This window comes from Perna viridis, chromosome 8, assembly GCF_037379345.1.
Source record: "Perna viridis isolate PV_CMFRI_1.1 ecotype Kerala chromosome 8, ASM3737934v1, whole genome shotgun sequence".
In the NCBI taxonomy this organism is placed as follows: domain Eukaryota; kingdom Metazoa; phylum Mollusca; class Bivalvia; order Mytilida; family Mytilidae; genus Perna; species Perna viridis.
The window spans coordinates 9,656,678-9,678,390 of NC_142452.1; the positions used below are offsets into that span (position 1 = coordinate 9,656,678).

A 21,713-nucleotide genomic window follows, 5' to 3' on the forward strand; every position below is an offset into this window, starting at 1 on the left:
TCGGAGAGAGGTGATTTATTTCCATTTCACTACATAAAGTATCTGGACTGAGGTCAAAAAATTTATTTTCCAAAATATTTATTTCCGGAAACTGCCAGCCACATCGGATCAAATGGTCCATTTTAATGTGTAAATCTCATTGCGCACACATTTATTTACAGGAAACTATTTCATGTTGAGTACTACAGCCACTTGCAATTGTTACGCAATCAATCTGGAAGTGATCAAAGCAAGATGGCCACTTTTGAACCGTAAGATTACATTACTATATTGCATATGTGCCATCACCAATTTCGACATGACTGTATTCTGCATTATCCTCTACGATCATCTTCCGTTCTCCTGACTCGATTGTACGGTCGTAGATATCTTCGTTTTCCTCATTAATTTCTATATTCATCATTGTGTCATAGTTGCTTTCTTCCAGATCACGTGGTCTACATGTACGTTCCATATGATCATATACGTCGTAGGATGTTGTTTGAATGTTTCTGCCAGTTTCATTCGACCCACTAGATTTTCGGTTAAGTTTGTTCACTTGTGCGTATACTACATCAGGTCGTTCAGGTGAAGCTGCTGTCTGATTTTCGACACTCCCCGAATGCCGGTTGATATGTAACCTGTAAAAACATTTCAAACTATATTTAAATAATTATTAATTTTGCATACTTTCAAGCGGACAAACCAAAGAGACATTGCAAGGAAACACTGAGAGAAAAAATATACAGGAAATTGAAAGAGCCAATGCGAAATTAAAATTGACAGAAACATCAAACAAGAAACCTAAGGAACAATAGAGAAAAACAAAAGCAAGAAAAACAAAAAATATGAATAAAACCAAATACAATAATGAAAATCCAAGAAACAAGAAAAAGCTGACAAACAATATGCAGGAATCCCAAGAGACCAAGAAAACATGCAGGAAGCAGCAAAAAACTAGGAAAAAAGTGAGATTGAAACAACAGCCAGAAACCCAGCAGACAATACCAAAAAAATGTAAAAGAATGTAAAAAACCCGAAGAAAAAACGGAAATGGAAACCACAAATGACACTGCTGAGAAAACTGTGATGTAAACACGTTTAGATAACGATACTAAAACAAAACAAAAATAGAAGCACATGCAGGAAAATGTATAAGACAAAGATGAGTAACTCTAAATTGTCGTCATAAATATTCCGCGTGATTTAATTTTCGCGTACCAACTTTGACCGAAAATGTAGAGAAAATTAAATCACCACCTCTGTGAAAGGTTTATTGATTTCATTACTACAAATGTTTTATTGTCTTCATTAATTACAATTTGATTGACCGACATGAGTATTCCATATTACCGATGAAACCAGACATCTTCACTAAGATTCCACGACTTACCGGATTGACAATCCACCAAACTCACTTAAAACAGGCTTAACTAACTTGTTAATGTGACGGATATCGCTGGCGAATCAGAACATGCTTACCCCTCTAGAGAACCCAATGTAACAGATACCAATGACGAACAAGAACGTGCTTACCCCTCCAAAGCACCCAATGTGACGGATGCCGATGGCTGCTTACCCCTCCAGAGCACCAAATGTAACTCCCGGATTTTTTTTGAGTTCACCTCGCAAGTTCTTAGTTTTGTTTTGCTGTTTTGTTTTTATTTGTTTTAACACGTGTACATGTAGTTGTATTTAATCATGTCTTCATTGTATATATTGGTAGACTTAGGTTAGGCCTCTTTGGATATTGACTTACTTGTCCTTTTGTTTTAATACTTCGGCAGTTCTAACCTATAATCATTTACCAATATTCATAATTGCCCTGCAAATAACGTCCTCCAATTTATATTGATTTTGGTGCAGTTTTTAATAGATAAACCATGCACTTCAGAATGCATGTTGATCAATTGAACAGATCATGTTTCTTACTAGTGCGACTCGCAAAACCGGACTTCACAGAGGGAACAGCCCGCGGGTAATTTGACACATTATTCTGCCTCCGAGCCAGTCGTCAAGCTATCTCTTATATGTCGCGTGCTTGATGGAGAAGCAATAATTACCAATTCGAATGTCTGGTATTACTCGGCCAGGGATCTAACTGACAACCTATAGATAGCCATGTAAGCACACTTCCTCGAAACCACCGAACAATTTAAATTGAAAATTAATTATAATCAGTAAAATAGCAATTAATAACAACTTTAAATAAATGTTTCTAAACTTACCGCGTACATAATCCAATGAAAATGAGAATGACAATACTAAGGGTTACTGACAACACTATGACAGTCACACCTAAAAACGAATAAGCAGAGACTATCACATGGATTTTAAAACAGATTGCTATTCATAGATGGACATGTTATCATTCATCCTTCCAAAAGTTGACATATTTTTCACTTGATCATCGTGTTACATAAAACATCAAATCAGTGATCAATTTTTTTACTTAGTAAGGTGGCTTTTTAATTAAACATGATCTCTACAAGGTTTATAATTGATATAGTTCTAAATTGTTGTAAATTATCGATATTCTTTCATTTCAGGTCTGTCCCCTTTTTTGTAAAAGAACTCATATAAACAGTGATACATTTGTTATATAGTTGAAAAAAAAAATAATTGCACCTGCCATTTTTTTTCATATATATCATCGAGGGTCTGTAATTCCCACTAAAATCAACCATTTCAATGTAACTCTTGCTTAATCTATACATAATATTTTCTCTTATGAAAGTGCAGCAACTAAATGACAAACAAAAAACTGGTTGTGTGGTTTGTATCTGTTTCCAAATCAGAAATAAATTCTGTGGGCTCTTGACATACACGAATCACCTCCTGTTTGATTTTTCTCATTTAAAGACTGGAACCTAAGATGTTGTACTCACTCTGTGTACCCAAGTCCTGGTTTTTATTTGTATTCTTCATACCCCCTGGAGTTGCTTTTACTTTGCAAAGAGCAGGTAAATGGTCAGTACAGGACCTGACAGACCTAGTGATTTTTCCGTCCTGTAAGATCGTTGCTGCAACGCAGAACTTTGGATCAGGACCTAAAAGTAGACAAATATCAACATAAGTTTTAGCAAAAGATTATACCGATTGTCTACGTGAACGGTAAACCACATAAACATTCCATTTGTATACTTTTATATCGTTGAATTTTAAACTTGTTATTGACATGAATAACATATATATCTAAGGGACTTGAACTCGTACCGCTGTGACATCTATGGCAACACCGCCTGCACAAAGTTCAGCGCCCTAGACCACTCGGCCAGCTAGGCTAGTCTAGGGCGCTGGACTTTGTGCAGGCGGTGTTGCCATAGATGTCACAGCGGTACAAGTTCGAGTCCCATCGAGGGAACGACCAAAAATTTGCATCGTAAATTTGACAGTTCTAACATCGTTGGGAATTTTTCAGACCTTTCTATACGTTTACATATCTTCCCTGTATCAATTTATCCGATGAAGCAGTGTAGCGAATAGAGTCGTCACATTCTGAGACGTATATATATATATTCAAGATTTTCGATGCACACATAAAAAATATACTTATATATACGTAGATTCGAACAATTCGTACGGATCTTGAATTTCCCCTTTTTTCGAATTTGGGAAAGTTTTAATAGAATACCCCAGTTAGAAATAAACATTTTTTATGTTTGATATTGTTTCTTTTATCATTTGCATCTAAATTTATATCCAACAAACTATGGTTTATATATATTTATATTTAATTCTTTTTCGGCTTATTTCGTTTTGAAAATGTATATATATGGCAGTTTACCCAACCTGCTTTTATGGTATGACAATATTCGATATGTTTTAGCCACTAATATTTTAAAAAGAAGTATTCATTTTATTCATTTGTAGCAAACAATTTGGAAATGGAAATTTGTTGTTTTTTCCCTCCATCAAGACACAATTTATTGATTTATGACAAAACAATCATCCAATAAATGTAAACCCATCAATCTATCTTTCTTGAATTTATAGAGAAGACATTGTTATAAATATCCCCAACACACCTGGTGGATGTTTTTCCTTATATCGTCGTATACTTCCTATCCAATACACTTTATCCAAATTAAACTTAATGTTTTGAATGGTATGGTAGGATGCCATGATAGATGGCTGTTTACAACTTTGGTACCCTTGAATCCAGATGGCGTTTTCGACAGGGGCAGTAGAGAAAATGTCACGGTTGTATGCTGTAATTATAAATAGGATTCTGTTACTAAACCTGGTTAAATTAACATGACAATAATGTACAGTGCGCCAAATAATACGTCAGTAATGACGGTTACAAGATCGATTAAGAAAAATAACTCGGTCGCTAAGATTCTTATTTTGATCGGCATATACTATTATATCATAGTTCATTTGTGGAATGAGATACAATATGCTTGAGTAAACCAGACACTCAGTTCAATTATAACATCTCTGTCAGTATGTTTGTTCCGGGTAGAAGTAAACACAACCATGTAAATAATTGGCCAGAATTATGAAATTTAATTTGTTTTAATAACATCTGGCCGATACTACTCATTTCAATTCAAAAGCAGCCCCAAATCATGACGGAATTTCTAACAACCAATCAAAGTAAAAAATTAATGATTACGTGTACTTTCCAATATAGTTAATTTCAAATATTTTTTTAGTTAAACTCTACTTCATTAATTTATTTAATGCAGTGATATACGAATTTTAAAATACAAAGTATATATACATACATGTATAAAATAACAAGATGGTTGAAATCCGTCACTACTACAACTGGTTTTATTTAGATTGCATTAGCAGCGAAAGCAGATTTGGAGGCAAAAGGAAAGAACATAACTAATGGAAGGCCAGAATACTTTCTTCTTATGAATGTATGAAATATCTGCATATGGACTTGAAACTTTAATTAATAAACCAATGTCAGAAAAGGACTTTGTATTAACTGGAGGAGCAATGGTTTCATGATTTTAATATGTTGTGCAGAAAGGTAAGGTTGTTTATACACTTAGTGGGATTGTGTATAGGAATCGAGTTCTTAAAATTCGATGATGGTCATTATCATATCTTTGAAATAATATGATCTTAATGATACCACAGAGTCTTTTTCTTCGCTTACTCTTTAATTCTATAAGATCCACAAATCATGGAGACACGAAATCTCATGACAAATGCATTGATGCCATTTCATATCATATCGTCGATTTTCCATATACCATATCACCCAACTCTGTGTGTGGAGTCCGAGTTGCTTATTTACTTTTGTTACTTTGTATGTATAATTTTAGTTACTTTATGTTTTTTGTTGTGTATGTCTGTTTTGCATGTCTGGTCTTTGTCCCTTGATTACATTCTTTTGATTACCGCTATAACCTTGGTTCACTTAATTACTCATTTAACTGAAGTCTGATCAAATTACTTGCCAAACTTACACTGACTTTGTGTCCTTTGCCTTGCTTATACATTAAAAAGTTCAACGACTATCATCCTAAATTCCAGGAGCACCTTCTTATGGTATTTACATTTCACAACTGGTCCATTTGGGTCGTACTTGTCATTAAGTGATAGATTTTAATAAACACAATAAATTCTTACAGAAAACTTTTGCACCAGTGGTATTGATATCACAAACTTCTAAAACATTATCTCATTTTTTTTCACCGCTACAAAACTTTGATACAAAAATATAATAGCACTTTTGTTTTGTGCATAATATTGTCTTCCAGTTTATAATCATGAGAGTATACAAGATATTGATATTTTGAAACTTTACTGATGGAAATACGTGGAAAATCCATCTCATATTCAAGTTTTAAAAAGAGAGAGAAAAACAAAAATGGGGAAAAACTTAAGGAAGAGGTAAGATATATAATAGAAAATTTAGATAATGGTTCAATACAGCAATTAGAACAAAAAAAGCAAGAATTAGAGAATATCAGAAAGGAGAGATTGCAGGGTAAAATGGTTAGATCTAGAGTACAGTGGATAGAGGAAGGGGAAAAGCCAACAAGTTATTTCTGCGGTCTAGAATCTAAGAACTTTACGAGTAAAATCATTCCTAAAGTTGAAAAAGATAATGGGGAGATAGTTACAGATCAAAAAGAGATTTTAAACCAGGTTAAGGAATTTTATGAAACACTTTATAAGAAAAAAGACAATGACAATGTTAATGTATATGATGAAATTAATCAAGGTTTAGATGGTGTAAATTTTACAAAGTTAACAAATGATCAAAAAGACAGTTTAGAAGGTATGATTACTGTTAATGAAGCTGGTCTGGCATTAAAACGTATGAAAAATAATAAAACTCCAGGTTCTGATGGGTTATCTATTGACTTCTTTAAGTTTTTTTGGAAGGATTTAAAATATTTTGTTGTTAGATCATTAAATGAGAATTATCTGTCACACAAAAACAGGACATTATTACCTGTCTACCTAAGGGAAATAAACCAAGAATTTTTTTTATAGAATTGGAGACCCATATCTTTATTGAACACAGTATATAAGATTTGTTCTGGTGCTTTAGCTATGAGATTTAAGACTGTTTTGAGTAATCTTATACATACTGATCAGACTGGATTTATCAGTGGAAGATATATTGGGGAGAATATTAGACTTATTTATGACATTATGCAATATAGTGAAGAAAATGATATACCTGGCCTTCTATTGTTAATCGATTTTGAAAAGGCTTTTGATTCCATTCCATGGAGATTTTTTAAAAATGTTTTAAAGTTCTTTAACTTTGGGGATTCTATTATAAAATGGACAGAAGTTTTATACAATAACATAAACTCCGCTGTTATTCAGAGTGGGAATCTTTCAGAGTTTTTCTTAATTGAACCCCTTGTCACCGCACTTATTTATCTTATGTGCTGAAATTTTGGGTATGAAAATTAGAAGGAACAATGACATAAAGGGAATCAAAGTCTTGAACATAAATTGTCCCAATTTGCAGACGATACATATTTACTTTTAGATGGTTCGGAAGATTCCTTGAACCAGGCATTACATGAACTTGATTGGTTTGGCCAGATTTCGGGACTTAACATCAACTTTTCAAAAACTCAAGTTGTTTGGATTGGGAGCAAAAAGTATTCTAAAGAGGTTTTATGTAGAGAGAAAAATCTTTCTTGGGGAGTTACATCTTTCAAATTATTAGGTGTTAATTTTGAGGTCGACCTGGATAAGATGATAAAACAAAATTATGATGAAAATATCAGAAAGATCAAAAGTATAATAAATCAATGGTCAAAACAAAATATCACAGTAATTGGTAGAATAACAGTTGTTAAAATACTTTTGTTACCAATTTTGAATCATTTTATAATGTCACTCCCAAACCCAAGGGATGATATGGTGAAAAATATAAACGACATTTTTTATACATTTGTGTGGAATTCACCTGTTCATAAAATTAAGAAAGATGTATTACAAAAATGCTATGAAGAAGGAGGCCTTAAGATGATCAATGTAAATGCTTTTATTCAAGCCATGAAATGTACATGGATAAGGAGACTTTTTAGAAATGAAGGAAACTGGCAAAATATTTTCTTATCACAGGTAGACAAAGAAAAAAAATTGTTCACCTGTGGATCAGCATATATATCTCATTTCAGAGAAAATATTAAAATTGATTTTTGGCGAGATGTTCTGTTGTCATGGGAAATGGTAATGGAGAGAGAGAAAGATAAAAAATGAAATGGGAATATTTTTTAGCCAGTCCCCTTTGGATGAATAATTTGTTTAAAGTTGGACAACGACCAATTCTTTATAAGAATTGGCTTGATGGAGGTATTCATTATGTTAATGATTTGGTTGGAGAAGATGGTTCTTTTTTGAAACACGACGAATTACAAAATATTTTTGATGTAAATTTGAATATAATGAAATACAATAGTATTATGTCTCTGACATCAAAGATAAGTAAGCAGTTTACAAAGGAAAGCTACAAACTAGCATCTCCTTTCATTCCATCACATGTGAAAACTATGTTAAAGAGTCAGAAGGGCTCAAGAGATACGTATGGTATTTTAAATAGAAATGATTGTACATCTACAGGGAACACCAAGTGGAGCACAATTTTAAATGTAGATACTGAGAATTGGAAAGTTTTTAATAAACTTCCATTTGTCGTTACACAAAACACAAAACTGCATTGGTTCCAGTACAGAATTAATCAGAGGATTTTGACAACCAACAAATTTATCAATATAGTTGACAATGCCTCCTCTCTATTTTGTTCTTTCTGTAATTCAGGAATAGAAACTATTGAACATTTGTTATGGGAATGTGAACACGTACAGGATTTTATTGAAGAAATTGATCAATGGCTCCTTCATAATGGTATAAGCATAGCATTCACTAAAATCATATTTTTGTTTGGTAATATTAAACAATGTTGTAAAGGTGATCCACAAAATAATAAATAATATTATTCTTTGGATGAAATATCATATTTACAGTATGAAGTGTTATAATAAACCATTAAATGTGCAAGGAATGTTAGAAAAAATGAAGTATATGTATAATATTGAACAAATGATAGCTGCGAAAAACAAACGTGTGAAAAATTTTGAAAAAAATTTAGAACTCTTATAGATTTTTGAATGCAACCTAATGACCCCAATGTTGTAAACATTCAGCCAGACTTTTTGTTTTTTTTTAGATCAAATTATTCCTTTTTTCACCTCTTATTTACTGTATTTTTAATAAACCCAATAGGATAAAGCATATACCTCATTATTAAGCTGGTTGTTTGTATGTACGGAATGATGCGGTTTAAGTAAACAACATGTGATGTTCTTCATGTAGTTTAAACTGTCTGTTATGTATATATGTATCTTATTGAATAAAAAAATAAAAAGTAAAAAAAAAATATAATAGCACTTGAAGGTTCATTATTAAAAATGGTATTATTCCCCTATTTATTACGGTTTATTGACTGCCCTTGATAGATTTATTGGTAAAGGATACGATTTTCAAACTATTGTCTACTCTTTGAACCTTGTTTTCACAAATAGAAATATTCGACCCATAATTGCATCCCTGCGTAAAAAGTCATTGTCTAGTATCGCACTACATCGAAACTTGCCTATTTAGTACTTGACGTCACTACTAACAATCCAGCTTTGATAGTATTGTCAGTCTTTAATATGTTCTGAGCTTGCTTTCAGTAACTGTGAGCGGTCTTTAAGTGGATTTCTCAATTGTCTTTTTGGTTTATGATGAAGTATTCAATTGGGTGTATTATTGAATGAATTTCATGGTGTGTTTGTTGTTTCAGTTCATTTTGACCTTACGTTAAAAGGGATGGTAAAGGCCTTACAAAACTAGTTTAAACCACCGCAGATTTCATACGCCTGTTCACAGCCAGTCATTAATGTGTCTTTGTGTCGTTGTAATACTTTATATTTTTATTTTGAAGATTTGCCTTCGTTCAGGTGTCGTGGATTTTATCGTTTTGACGTCGGAACTTTTCAGAGCTTACTGAAAAGTGTGTTTACACTTATTTTGGTGATCTCTGAAAGTATTTAATATTTGTTTTTGTATTTAGGTAGTGCAATTGTTACGTTTCAACATATCCGTTCTTTTTCTATCTAAATGTTGTTGAAACTCAAGATGAGTCACTACATGGGAAAGTCTTCCTATTTCTGTAGAGAATTGTAATTGAACAATCATTGACGTTGGCTTCCGTCGATATCTCTTTTAAGTGTTCTATAAACCTAATAGTGCATGCACTAGGCAGCCATATTGAGCATATAAGTGCAAGACAGGCGTTACTTAAGTACTTACATTCTTGACACACATGAAAATATAAATTGTTACAGTGTGTTGGTTGGTAATATTTTCCATTTCTGAATTTTACAGTCATGCAATTTCCTACGCCTGAATAATTAGCTAAATCAACTGAAAATAACAAAACAACAAAAGTTAGTTTATCCATTCCATGTAAAAAAAAAACAACAATAAATTGGGTCGATTGAAAAAGTAGTATTACGAACTTATATCCTTTAAAAAGAAAGATAAAAAGTAAGAATAACTAATGACTAAACTCATAAATGACAGGGTTATAGATTTATATTGTTGTATTTTGTGTCTAAAAAGCTAACGCACTTTTTGAATTTAAATTCAACGTATCGAAATTACACGACCTACACGTATGTAAATTATTGTTTTTATTTTCAAAATTTTGAAGACAAGCTTTATGAAGAAAAGCTTTGTTTTTGAAGGGTAAAATACTCAAACTTTTAAGACTTTTGTCATGGACTTTATCAATATATCGGAATAGTTCTTTTTTACCATATGCAACTCAACATGGCATGATCATCTGATCTTTGTACGTACAAGCAGTGAAAGCTTGATATATCGGTATGATTGGACGTTTGATCGAAAGATTAAAGATATAAATATTCATAATTATCTTTAATTTGTGATAATATTGATTACAAATTCAATTTATTTTTTGTCGTTGTTGTTATTTCTTGCTGGTAATGTCCGAGTTCGTTGATTTTTATAAAAAAAAACAAACAGTTTTATATATTGTAAATGTTGATATGCTGTACACGTGTTTCAAGGAGTAACCTCTCATCGCCACCATTAAAGTCAAGGAAGATCTTTATAAAAATATTAATTGTATACGAGAAGTACTCAAAGCCAAACTTATCGAAAGAGAAAGTCAAATCCATCACCAAGAGGCTCTCCCATATGCAATGCAAGGGATGAAGCCTCAGTGTTTTATATATATTTTTAAATTTGGAATACTGCAAGATTTCATAAATAGGGTAGATAAATAATGATATAATTCGGGGTCAAGACATGTCTTGTTATGTTGAAAGTATATTTGTTCTTACCTTTTTCGTACATCACGAAATCTTTAATGTTCGATCCACATAGAGCATTTGTATCACCATTGCATCTTTTTATGCTTGTTTGTTGACACAAACGTTCGACAAATTCAGAGCTAATGGTGTCTGCTGACTTCAAGCATGCACAAGTTGAGTCCTTTGAATAATTGCGTAAACGATACTATGAGTAATTGTGTATCAGAGAATTATAACATGATCTCTGTACAGTTATCATGAGAATGAACAAAGAGACAAGTGTAATACTATTATCCGAAACATCGTATATTATCATATAATGAAATGTTACTCGCAACATCGGTTTCCAAGTCAAGAGAAAAATGACAAAAAGCATGCTTATAATTATTGTTAAAAAATGTATATATTAGACCGAAGATATAGATGTTTGCCTTGCTTGAACACTGCACGGTATAAAACTCTATTGATGCAACTGTACATGTAAATCATCTGTCTTTTAACTTGTTTAGGTTTTGTTTATTCTTTATATTAATATCTGAAGTATTGTATATAAAAGTTAGTTAAATTCTGAACAGATTTTCAGTGTTACTGATTTAGCGTTCATCTTGCCCAAGCATTTGATCTTATCACATATATATGTTTTATACCTGCAAGCCAAAGAATTGATATTCTGTACATTTTTCTAAACATAACAGGAAAAGATTTTCTGATCTATATGTTGTCATTTCGAGTACATTGGTATTGCTGAATGTGAAGCAACCTAAAACATATTTAGGATTTAATGGCGCTTTCACTTTCACCAAAGTTGTGCGTGAAAGTCAATTGTACAGGAATTTAATTTGACTTTTAATAGACAACGCATTTTGAAAAATTGACTATACATTTGTGTATAACTAGTTGCTTAACAACAGAATGCGTGCTGGAGCTTTTGTTCAGAATGGTCATAAAAGATAGCTTATTTATGCAAATTTATATGATATTCATGGAATATATTAGCTGATATATTATATGAAATATCTTGTGTGTCGAAAAATAAAAAAAAGGCTTGCCATACTTTACAATGCTAAAACAAAGATCCATTCTCGACTTGTCATCTGTTAAGCCCTTAAAGAAATACATGAATATGATAACCAAAATTTGATAGAAAACAATATTGAATTATTTGTTTTTTTAAACTGCGCCGTCTGCTAAATTAAAACAAAAACAAAAAACAAAAAAAAAACAAAGAAAAAACAAAAAAAAACAACAAAAAAACAACAAAAACCAAACAAACAAACAAACAAAAAATAAATAAAATAAAAAAAATAACTGTGACAGTATAAACTTATAATTAACTAACAATATAATTCTCTGTTGAATCTGGTTTTTGTTTGTTTGTGATGTGTTATTTGAGTAGATATGAACAATAAAGTGTGTCCCCAGCCTCTCAAATTATTAATATAATTGTCTTATTTTTAACAAAATGTCACTTCCTCTTATGATTCTCATTCACTACTAAATGCGATAAAATGAAAATCATTAATGTGATATCCTGTAGTGAATTAGAGCGACAAATATTCATAGTCACTATGCAAACGTTAGAAATTTAATTGTAATCATGATTTTGTTTTAGCATCAAGAAAATCCGACAATGTGCCGCAAGAATTATCCTTTTATTTGAAGTAATACGTGCTACTTTTCCTACAAATGATTTATTTTAGTTCCCGAGACATTTTTAACCAATATTCATTGTTTGTGAAACTTAAAGAAAATTAACAGCACAATTTAATGGTTCTTTTTAAAACGTGCTTTAGTCGAATGTAGAATACGTCGCTAAAACACTTATTTTTTCTGTCATGCCTACCAAATAAATCTGATGCAGTTATATATTCATTAGAAACCATGAAAAATCTATCTAAGACAATAAGTCTAGATCACATTCAGTTTTTTTTTTTAGTAATTATACTACCGGTATTTAGCATTTTACCGATGTCTATAAACTTAGCGATTCTGTATGTTTTTAATATATATTTTTTAGATAATTGCCGTCCGTACGTATTTATAAGGAATGTAATATCATATATACCGGTAACCGTTATCGAATGAACCTCATTCATAAAATGGAGTCCAGGTAAAAATATGTATAGGTTAACTATCTATCCTATATACGAAAAAAATTAAATTATAAAACTGAACTGCTTATTTTTCTCTCCATAAAAAAGCACGTTTTTAACGTAAAAATTACGTTGTCTAATTCCATATTAAGTTAATGTACTGAAACAGAAATAATTTTGGTACAAAATCACAATGCCGGATCCAGTCTGCTAATATAATTGTTATGACATTAATAAGTTTGTACAGTAGCCATAAAATATTTGTCACTAATATTGACCACCGGAAGTCGAATTTATGACTATCACCAGGCGGAGTGATATATATAGTATATAGTGGTACAATGCATGCGTCTGACTTTGTCTAAAAAATTTAATTACTTCGATTTGGAGATATAGTGAGACTCGTTGGTTTGTGGGTTTGTTCATGCAAAATGTATAGAAAATTTTCAATCCACAATTTATGCAATATTGATATGTTTCAGAAAAGCTTTAGTTTTCATTCATATTTTTGAAAGCACTTTTAGTCCTTTTCATATCAAATTTCCATATTGAGTATATGTTCGTCAATTCATCATTTAAAACAAATGACCAAATACATTTAAATATACAAAAAATGTCAACTCAGGGGTTGACGTGTCTAACATAACTTTAAATGTTTAGTTTTATACTTGATATACCTTTATATTCCACCCATGGCGTATAGACCGCCGCTACATCAACCCAAGCTGTTACTGATTCTGACATCATATTGACCTTGTCGTTAAGGCCTATCATGGTACATTTCCTCTTCGACTCTTTCCATGTAAAATTTCCGTTGTAAATATAACTACTTTCCATTTCCTTTGCATTCCCTGTTGTAAAAGTCGGGAATAAGTATACGAAGGAAACCGAATATATAATATGTTGCGAAAAACACGAAAACGCCAGTTCAAATTTGATGATATGTCAATATAAGTAACTAACAACCATGTAGATATTCTGAAACCCTAGAAAAAAGTAATTAAGGGAACCAAGATTCTAGTGGAAATCAAAAGAATGTAATACAGGGACAAAGACCAGACATGGAAAACAGACAAACATAACAGAGACTAAAAAATACATGCAAAGTAACAAAAGTAAATAAGCAACTCGCACTCCACTAAAAACTAGTACTGGGAGCATGGACCAGGTGTACCGGTAGGGTTAGCGTCCTCTGATTTTCTAGAAGCACCCGCCGAGTTGCTCATAAAAAGTAAAGTCGGAGTAGACGAAAGAGGAAAGAAAAACTATGACACGTTGAACAAATCAGTTTTCATGGTGCAGATGGATACAAAAATGTCTATTCAAAACAAGAAGTCGTGAGTTTGATGATTGAACAGTTTCATAGATGATTAAGTAATTGTTCGAAAAATGCACTAAATAAAAAAATATAATAAAACATTTGCATATCTTTTATTGAAATAAAAAAGATTAAACTTACATTAATAAACACTTCCACAAAATTCATTAATCGTATAAAATTATACTTTTTCTTTCACAAGATGACTTGTTTAAATAGATAATTTTAGCGATAACAGAACTATTGTTTCCGAAGACGAATTTTCATTGATTGTATGTACCCGTGATTATATGTTACATGTGCTAAAGCGTGACAAAAGTATTTTGTATCATTTGAACTACCCTATGAAATAAGTGTCTATCGTAAACCCTGATCGAAATCTCTTATTTACATGTACATTAAAAAGTAACAACTAATACATATGAAACTGTTTGTCTCTACATAAAAAAATATTTTTATCATTAATCGCGTCGTTAGAAAAACATACATTACTTACTCATGGGTAAAAATTCCGTACATAACAAAACGTATATAAATATGTAAACACTACTCTCTAACATCTTAGTATGTCTAATATAACTAACGTTAAGCTGAAAATATCAAACATGTACGTATCGGTGAAATCTTAAAACAAGTGTCGCCGGATATTGCTGACATATTATCTCAAGTAGGATAAAATTTCTATGTATCAAAATATCTTTTCTTATATGATGCAATTTTGTATCAAGTTTACATATACGTTGTATAAATGGGCCCTGAGAAAATGTTTGTTAGACATTACGTATGTTCAACAAAAATAATTTACCGTTAACAATTCATTTATATTAGTCCATCAAAATATGCTTCTACAACATTTTTCCTAAATAACATTTTTAGTTCCATAAATATAATGATGGTAACAACAAAAAGTATTGAAAGAATAATCAAGAGAACCAAGATTCTAGCAAAAAATCAGCAGAATTTAATCCAGGAACAAAAACCAGACATAGAAAACAGATAAACACAACAAAGAACATAAAGTAACTAAAATAATACATACAAAATAAAAGTAACAAAAGAGGAAAGGTAAACTATGATACACTGAGCAAACCAGTTTTCATGGTACAGATGGATACACTGTAAAGATCCACGACTTCATGATGACGACCGTAAAACGTCTGTAGTGATGACTTCAGTAGCAACATAACCCTGATCCAGAAGCCTAATAGGAAGTGTAGCGCGATAGAAAAAGGATGCGAATTAATACTCCATTGAGTTGATAAACATTTTGTCAGAAAATGCCAAAGGCAACAAAAGTTCATATAAGATGTTGTATCTAATGTCATTTATTATTATTATTTTTGACAAACTTTATAAAAATTACCAATTAATACTATTGTGAAGCAGGCGGTTAAGAATATTTTTATCGTGAACCATTTACTTGTTTTTTAGGGTCAAACTACAATAGAAATTATCTTCTGGTTTATCTATTTAAAACATATCTTATTGTCAATACAACAGCGGAAATTGGATCAAACACAAGTAATAAGACTTGAACCTCCTTCTTGACTATATATATAACATAAATTGCATTACAACATATAACATCATACATATGTACACTTAACAATTCACTTGATGGGAGAAAATTACGAATAAGGGAAACATATTGTTTTGTTCGTTCTCTAACACATTTTTACATTAAAAATGTGTTTTTTTCTCATTCATTTTCAAAAAATATAAATTTCATTCAAAAGGTTGGTATTGAAAATAGTACATGGCATCACTTTACGTGTAATTTTGTAAATGTCTGGTAAAGGCCACATTATTTACACTAAATTCTGCTTATTCACATGATTTTGGCTTCAATACTATTTTACCTGTCCTTTTTTCAGTCCATGGTAAATAGGCATAGTACTAAAAGAACAGTTTTAATCGCATGTGAATGTCCTGTGATATCAATTTGAGAATTGATACACCTGACAATCAGAAGACTATCTTAACACCAAAGGTCAATGTCTCAACAAAGTTTTATATCTGTTATATTAGTTCTTCATATTTCAAGGGGTAGTTTGCATTTCTTTTATATATTCATCTTCTACAAAGATTTTCATTTTTCTTGAATTATTTGTAGTATTGTACACATTTTCACACGCATCAAATTCTAAGTTTAGACATGCCATTGAATCATAGTTCCTTTCTTCTTGAATATGTGATTTAGATGAGTGGTTAGTGTGATCATAAACATCCTCAGGTGGTAGGGAACTAATGAGTACGTCTTCAATTTTACAATGAGATGGCTTCGAATCCACCATGTCACTCGAATTCCACACTGTACGTGACTGACCATCTTGACTTTTTTTTAACTACAGCATAAACCTCACCTTGTTCTTGAGGTCCATTATCCCCAACTATAGGAGTTTTGTTTCGCTTTCTGTATGAATGGGAAAAATATTTTCTTTCAGTTAATAGATAAGATCTTTTATGTACAGAATTCAGCATTGTACATCAAAGTAACAGAACAGAAGACCTATGGATCAGGAACACCCGAAGCAATTTCAATAAATTCTCTTGTAAAGAAAACAAATTTATTGTATTAAAAAGATAAGAAAACAGAGTAACATATACAAGGGGTTTTCACACAAAAGAGAGAACATTAAGTGAATGCAAAAACGTACCCTCTTCAAAAATATCCTTCTTTTGATTCATATGCTAAATTAGAATCGGTCGTTGCTTCGCATAAATGATGGTGCTTATTTCTGTTACAAATCTGCAGCTTTTTATTGCTTTGATGAAGAAGTCTTTCAGTATCATTTGCATTGTTTTAATGTTTGTCATTTGCTATGTATTTTGTTCTATTAGATTAAATTTATTCAGTTTTACTGCTGTTTGACACTTGTTTGTTGTTTTTGTTTGATGTTTCTATTTGTAAATAGATCACCCGGGATGTGTGCAGCCACAAACAAACCCGCGCGTCCCAGGTGGTGGATCGGGGATCCTTTATATTATTATGCTATGGATTGTCAGATTATAGGTATTGTATGAAACATGCTTATTACGAGTAAACAAATTTAAACAACGAATCTGCGGGATCGGTGTACATTGTTTGAATAAGTTAATGAGTAAGGTGATATATATATATACAACATCTCAGAATGTGACGACTCTATTCGCTACACTGTTCCATCGGATCAAATTGATACAGGGAAGATAACGTAAACTTATAGAAGGGTCTGCAAAATTCCCAACGATGTTAGAACTGTCAAATTTGCGAAGCAAATTTTTGGTCGTTCCCTCCGCGGGACTTGGACTCGTACCGCTGATAACACCTAGATGAACTGTCCCGTACTACCATACATCGTGTACTAAGTTACAGCCCTAGATTAATCCTACGAGGAGGAATCACCCGGCCAGCGAAAGCTATATTTTTATAGAGCCTAGCTGGCCGAGTGGTCTAGGGCGCTGAACATAGTGCAGGCGGCGTTGCCATAGATGTCACAGTTCTAACATCGTTGGGAATTTTTCAGACCCTTATATATATATAGCGTCTCAGAATGTGACGACTCTATTCTCTACACTGCTCCATCGGATCAAATTGATACAGGGAAGATAACGTAAACTTATAGAAGGGTCCCAACGATGTTAAAATGTCAAATTTGCGAAGCACATTTTTGTCGTTCCCTCCGCGGGACTTGGACTCGTACCGCTGTGACATCTATGGCAACACCACCTGCACTAAGTACCGTGGTCTAGGGCACTGGACTTAGTGCAGGTTCAGTGGGTTTTTGGTGTTTTTGGGGGGTGGCCCGGTAGTGGTTAGTGAGACCTAAAAAACATTTTATGAGTTTTTATGTTTTTCTTTTTTTACATTTTATGAAAGCTTGTGGTATTGTGGGTCTAATAAGACCAAAACTATCAAAATCAGACATAGGACTAAAAAGAAATGGTCATTTTTATATCATGTCCCTCAGTGATATTTTCCTTAAATTAGTGAAAAATTACAATTTTAACTAACTTGTCAAACCAAATTGATACCTATGATAATTCAAGAAGTTGTTATAGTAAATATCATTTATAATTATGAAAAAAGAACAGATATCAACAATTTATATCATACCTATTTCATTACTGTGTGATTCTAAGTCTGTGCTGTGTGACTATTTGAGTACTTTGAATACCAGTGACGTTATGTATTTCATGGATGACGTCAAGTTACGAGTCAATGTTACTGATAAAAATCTTGTTGCTATGTTGTATTTTAAAATACCTTGCATAATGCACCTCTTAAAATATATCCAGATTACCAATATCACTATACTGATTTTATGGGAAAATGGAAATAATGACCAGGAAAGGCAATTTTCCTCAAATTATGCATTTCTCTGAAATATGCCATATTTTAATTTATGGTCTCACTAACTACTTCTAACGTTTCCATTACTTTACATGTTAAAAAAAGTAATTTTCAAAGTCTCACTGTGAATTCCCAGGACAAATGACATCTTAAAGTTGCATACCGTTGCGAAGCTTGGAAATTAAGGCTTCCAAAATCATTACGCTAATGGTACGATGATTGTAGAAATTCTTCACAAAATGTACTTGAATAAATAATACTGAAAATCCATATTTTTACCTTTTCTGCTTACTTGACAGCATGGAGGCAAATATGAAATTGAGATATTTCAACCGACATTTTTTACAAGAGTACAGACACGCATCAATATTTAAGTTTCAAATCGTGTCATCCATCCCCTACTGTCTCGCGCGGAAAATATGTACTGTGATAAGCGAGGAAAACACTAGAAATGAACGCTTAAAGGAATTAGAAATATTCTTACTTAAACAGAAATATCCCAAACAATTAATTAAACATGGAATCGTACGCGCAAAAGGAATTCCAAGAAACGAACTTCTAACAGTCAACGCTAGAAATGAACCAGACAACTCCGTAATACCCTTTGTAATAACCCACAACCCATGTAATGCGAATATTTTTTGAAATAGCAAGAGCAAACTTACCAATTATAGCACAAAGCGAATCACAAAAGGTCCATATCAACAAAGAAAAAAATAATACAAAGCGAACGTCAATCGAAAAACCTTAAACGTATACTTACAAGTGCCCGTTTCGGCCCTGCCGAAAAACGCTTCAATATATCGAAATACAAAGACAAACTTGCAACACTTGCGACTACATACACGAAGGACACTCGATCACTACAAGGGATGGAATCACTATTTCCGCAAACGAGGACATGAACTGTAAAACTGCAAATTGAATTTATTGCATAAAATGTAGCAAATGTGAAGAAATATATATTGGTCAAACAGGCGACAGGGTCATTGATCGAACGAGAGTCCATCGACAACAGGTCCGAGATCCAAATTACAGATTTTGTCCCGTCAGTGAGCATTTAGATAAATGCAACGATGGACGATTTAAAAATTTTCCCATTTTACAAACTGAGAGACAATGATAAAGATTTACGTGAGACCAAAGAAATGATATTTATTCGTAAATTTAAATCGGAATTGAATGGACATTAACATTTTTCATGTCCTCTTATTTCTTTCTTTTATTTTAACATTTTTGACGTTAATATTTAACTCCGCTTATACTATTATAACGTCACTATATGTATAACGTTACCATTAACTACGTTGTCGCTATGTAATGTCACCTGAAGATTGGCAGCAGCCATGAAAGCGCTAGTGATGTGAATACATAAAGATATCGTGAAAATCTGATCGTGTTGGATTTTTATTGACAGATGTATACCTCTGTATACAAATTATCATTTTGTCACATATATATATATAAACACGTCTCAGAATGTGACGATTCTATTCGTTACACTGCTCCATCGGATCAAATTGATACAGGGAAGATAGTGTAAACGTTTAGTAAGGCCTGAAAAATTCCCAACGATGTTAGAACTGGCTATAGCCTAGCTGGCCGAGTGGTCTATGGCGCTGGACTTTGTGCAGGCGGTGTTGCCATAGATATCACAGCGGGACGAGTTCGAGTCCCGTGGAGGGAACGACCAAAAATTTGCATCGCCAATTTGACAGTTCTAACATCGTTGGGATTTTTTCAGACCTTTCCATACGTTTATATATCTTCCCTGTATCAATTTGATCCGATGGAGCAGTGTAGCAAATAGAGTCGTCACATTCTGAGACGTTGTATATATATGTGTGTGTGTGTGTGTGTGTGTGTTATTGGTGGTAGGTGTCGCATCCTAGCCCTCTAAAAATCTTATTACTGCACATTCATTATTATATCATTATATCTAAAAATGTATTCACAGAATATGTATTCATGTGTAGAAAACAATATTTACGGCACTAATACGTACCACGACGAAAAACCCTATATTTTCACAGTTAAATAATCATGCATAAAGTAGCCTAATATTGTGTATTTGCAGGTTGTCCATATAAATAAATCAAGGGGAATCCTCCCTTTTACATGTTGTAATAGTAGATTAACGTTTATATGCGTATCTTAAACATGATCTACTTCTATAGAAAATGAACGGTTTATTTTTGTGACATCAAATTATGGTACAACATTAAATCTTTATCTTAGACCATGGTTTTTAAAAGTGCACAATATAAAGTTGGTTATTGGGTTATAATATCAACGGAAAAAATATATTTCTGTTACAATAGTATAAAAAACGCAAAAACCTGACCGCTGTTGTACTTAAAAATATACTGACGCAGAGTAATTTTTCTGTACGAAAAAAATGAACACTAAATGCTTTTATATATACAAAAGCATACCATGTGTTGGATAAAGATTGGTTACTCTAACAAAACAGGTTTCGTGTATGCCGAAAGTACGTTAAAATATAAATAAATATAATGCATGTATACTTGAATCGAAAAACAAATAACTGGTGTTTGGAAGCTTTGATTAAGAAATAACTTAATATTTTGCCTGGCAGATCCAATGCTGTAATCCGCACAAAGTATGAGACATAATTTGCCCAAAAAGATTAAAAATCCTAACTAGCGTACTCGATTTAAACACTACCGATCATAAATGATAGTTATGCAGGATCAGTAATTCTATTCTGGTTCTTCAATTGACTCCATTCCTGTAATTGCAATAATTCTTATTTGCAAAAAAGAGTGTAATAGTGTGATAATTTATTTTTACATATAGACAATTCATTATTCAGTTAAACAGAAGTGTGTTGTACGTTTCTATTGCTGTAATTCAACAATATGCCACCCCATATCATGGAGTTGAAGTCCTTCATAAACGTAATTAAATGTGAACATTACTGAAATAAAACTAAGAAGAAAAAGACCACCTCTAAAGTTTCCAGGTTCTAAAACAACTTACCGGACACAGTGTAAAATAACAAATATACTGACAACAATGATGAAAACCACAGTGACTGATAAGCCAACAGAAACATTAACTGAAAATAGCACAAAAACATTTTATTTCATCTTGAAATCTGTAGAATTATTTACTTTTTTTCAGGAGGGAATAAATAATTGACT

At 32.3% G+C, this 21,713-nt stretch overlaps 2 protein-coding genes across 7 annotated transcripts in view; both read right to left on the reverse strand.

Annotated features, from left to right (window-relative positions):
• Positions 1-14,848, reverse strand: LOC148609241 (uncharacterized). Its single transcript, XM_088596363.1, has 9 exons — positions 14,710-14,848; positions 13,573-13,746; positions 11,450-11,562; positions 10,833-10,983; positions 9,775-9,888; positions 4,008-4,190; positions 2,868-3,029; positions 2,208-2,277; positions 1-620 (listed from the first exon to the last, which is right to left on the reverse strand). Exons 1-9 carry the CDS (start codon positions 14,771-14,773, stop codon positions 266-268), a joined length of 1,386 nt encoding a protein of 461 aa, XP_088452489.1. The 5' UTR covers positions 14,774-14,848; the 3' UTR covers positions 1-265.
• The window catches only part of LOC148609242 (uncharacterized), a 19,274-nt gene continuing 11,871 nt past the window's right edge, over positions 14,311-21,713 (reverse strand). For 3 of the 6 annotated variants that reach the window (XM_088596367.1, XM_088596365.1, XM_088596364.1), the window contains 3 exons: positions 21,550-21,628; positions 19,310-19,460; positions 14,311-16,626 (listed from right to left, as the gene is read on the reverse strand). In XM_088596367.1, the coding sequence (XP_088452493.1) occupies positions 16,594-16,626; positions 19,310-19,460; positions 21,550-21,628 (263 nt within the window). In that variant the 3' untranslated portion in view covers positions 14,311-16,593. The other 3 variants (XM_088596366.1, XM_088596369.1, XM_088596368.1) reach the window with 3 other exon arrangements.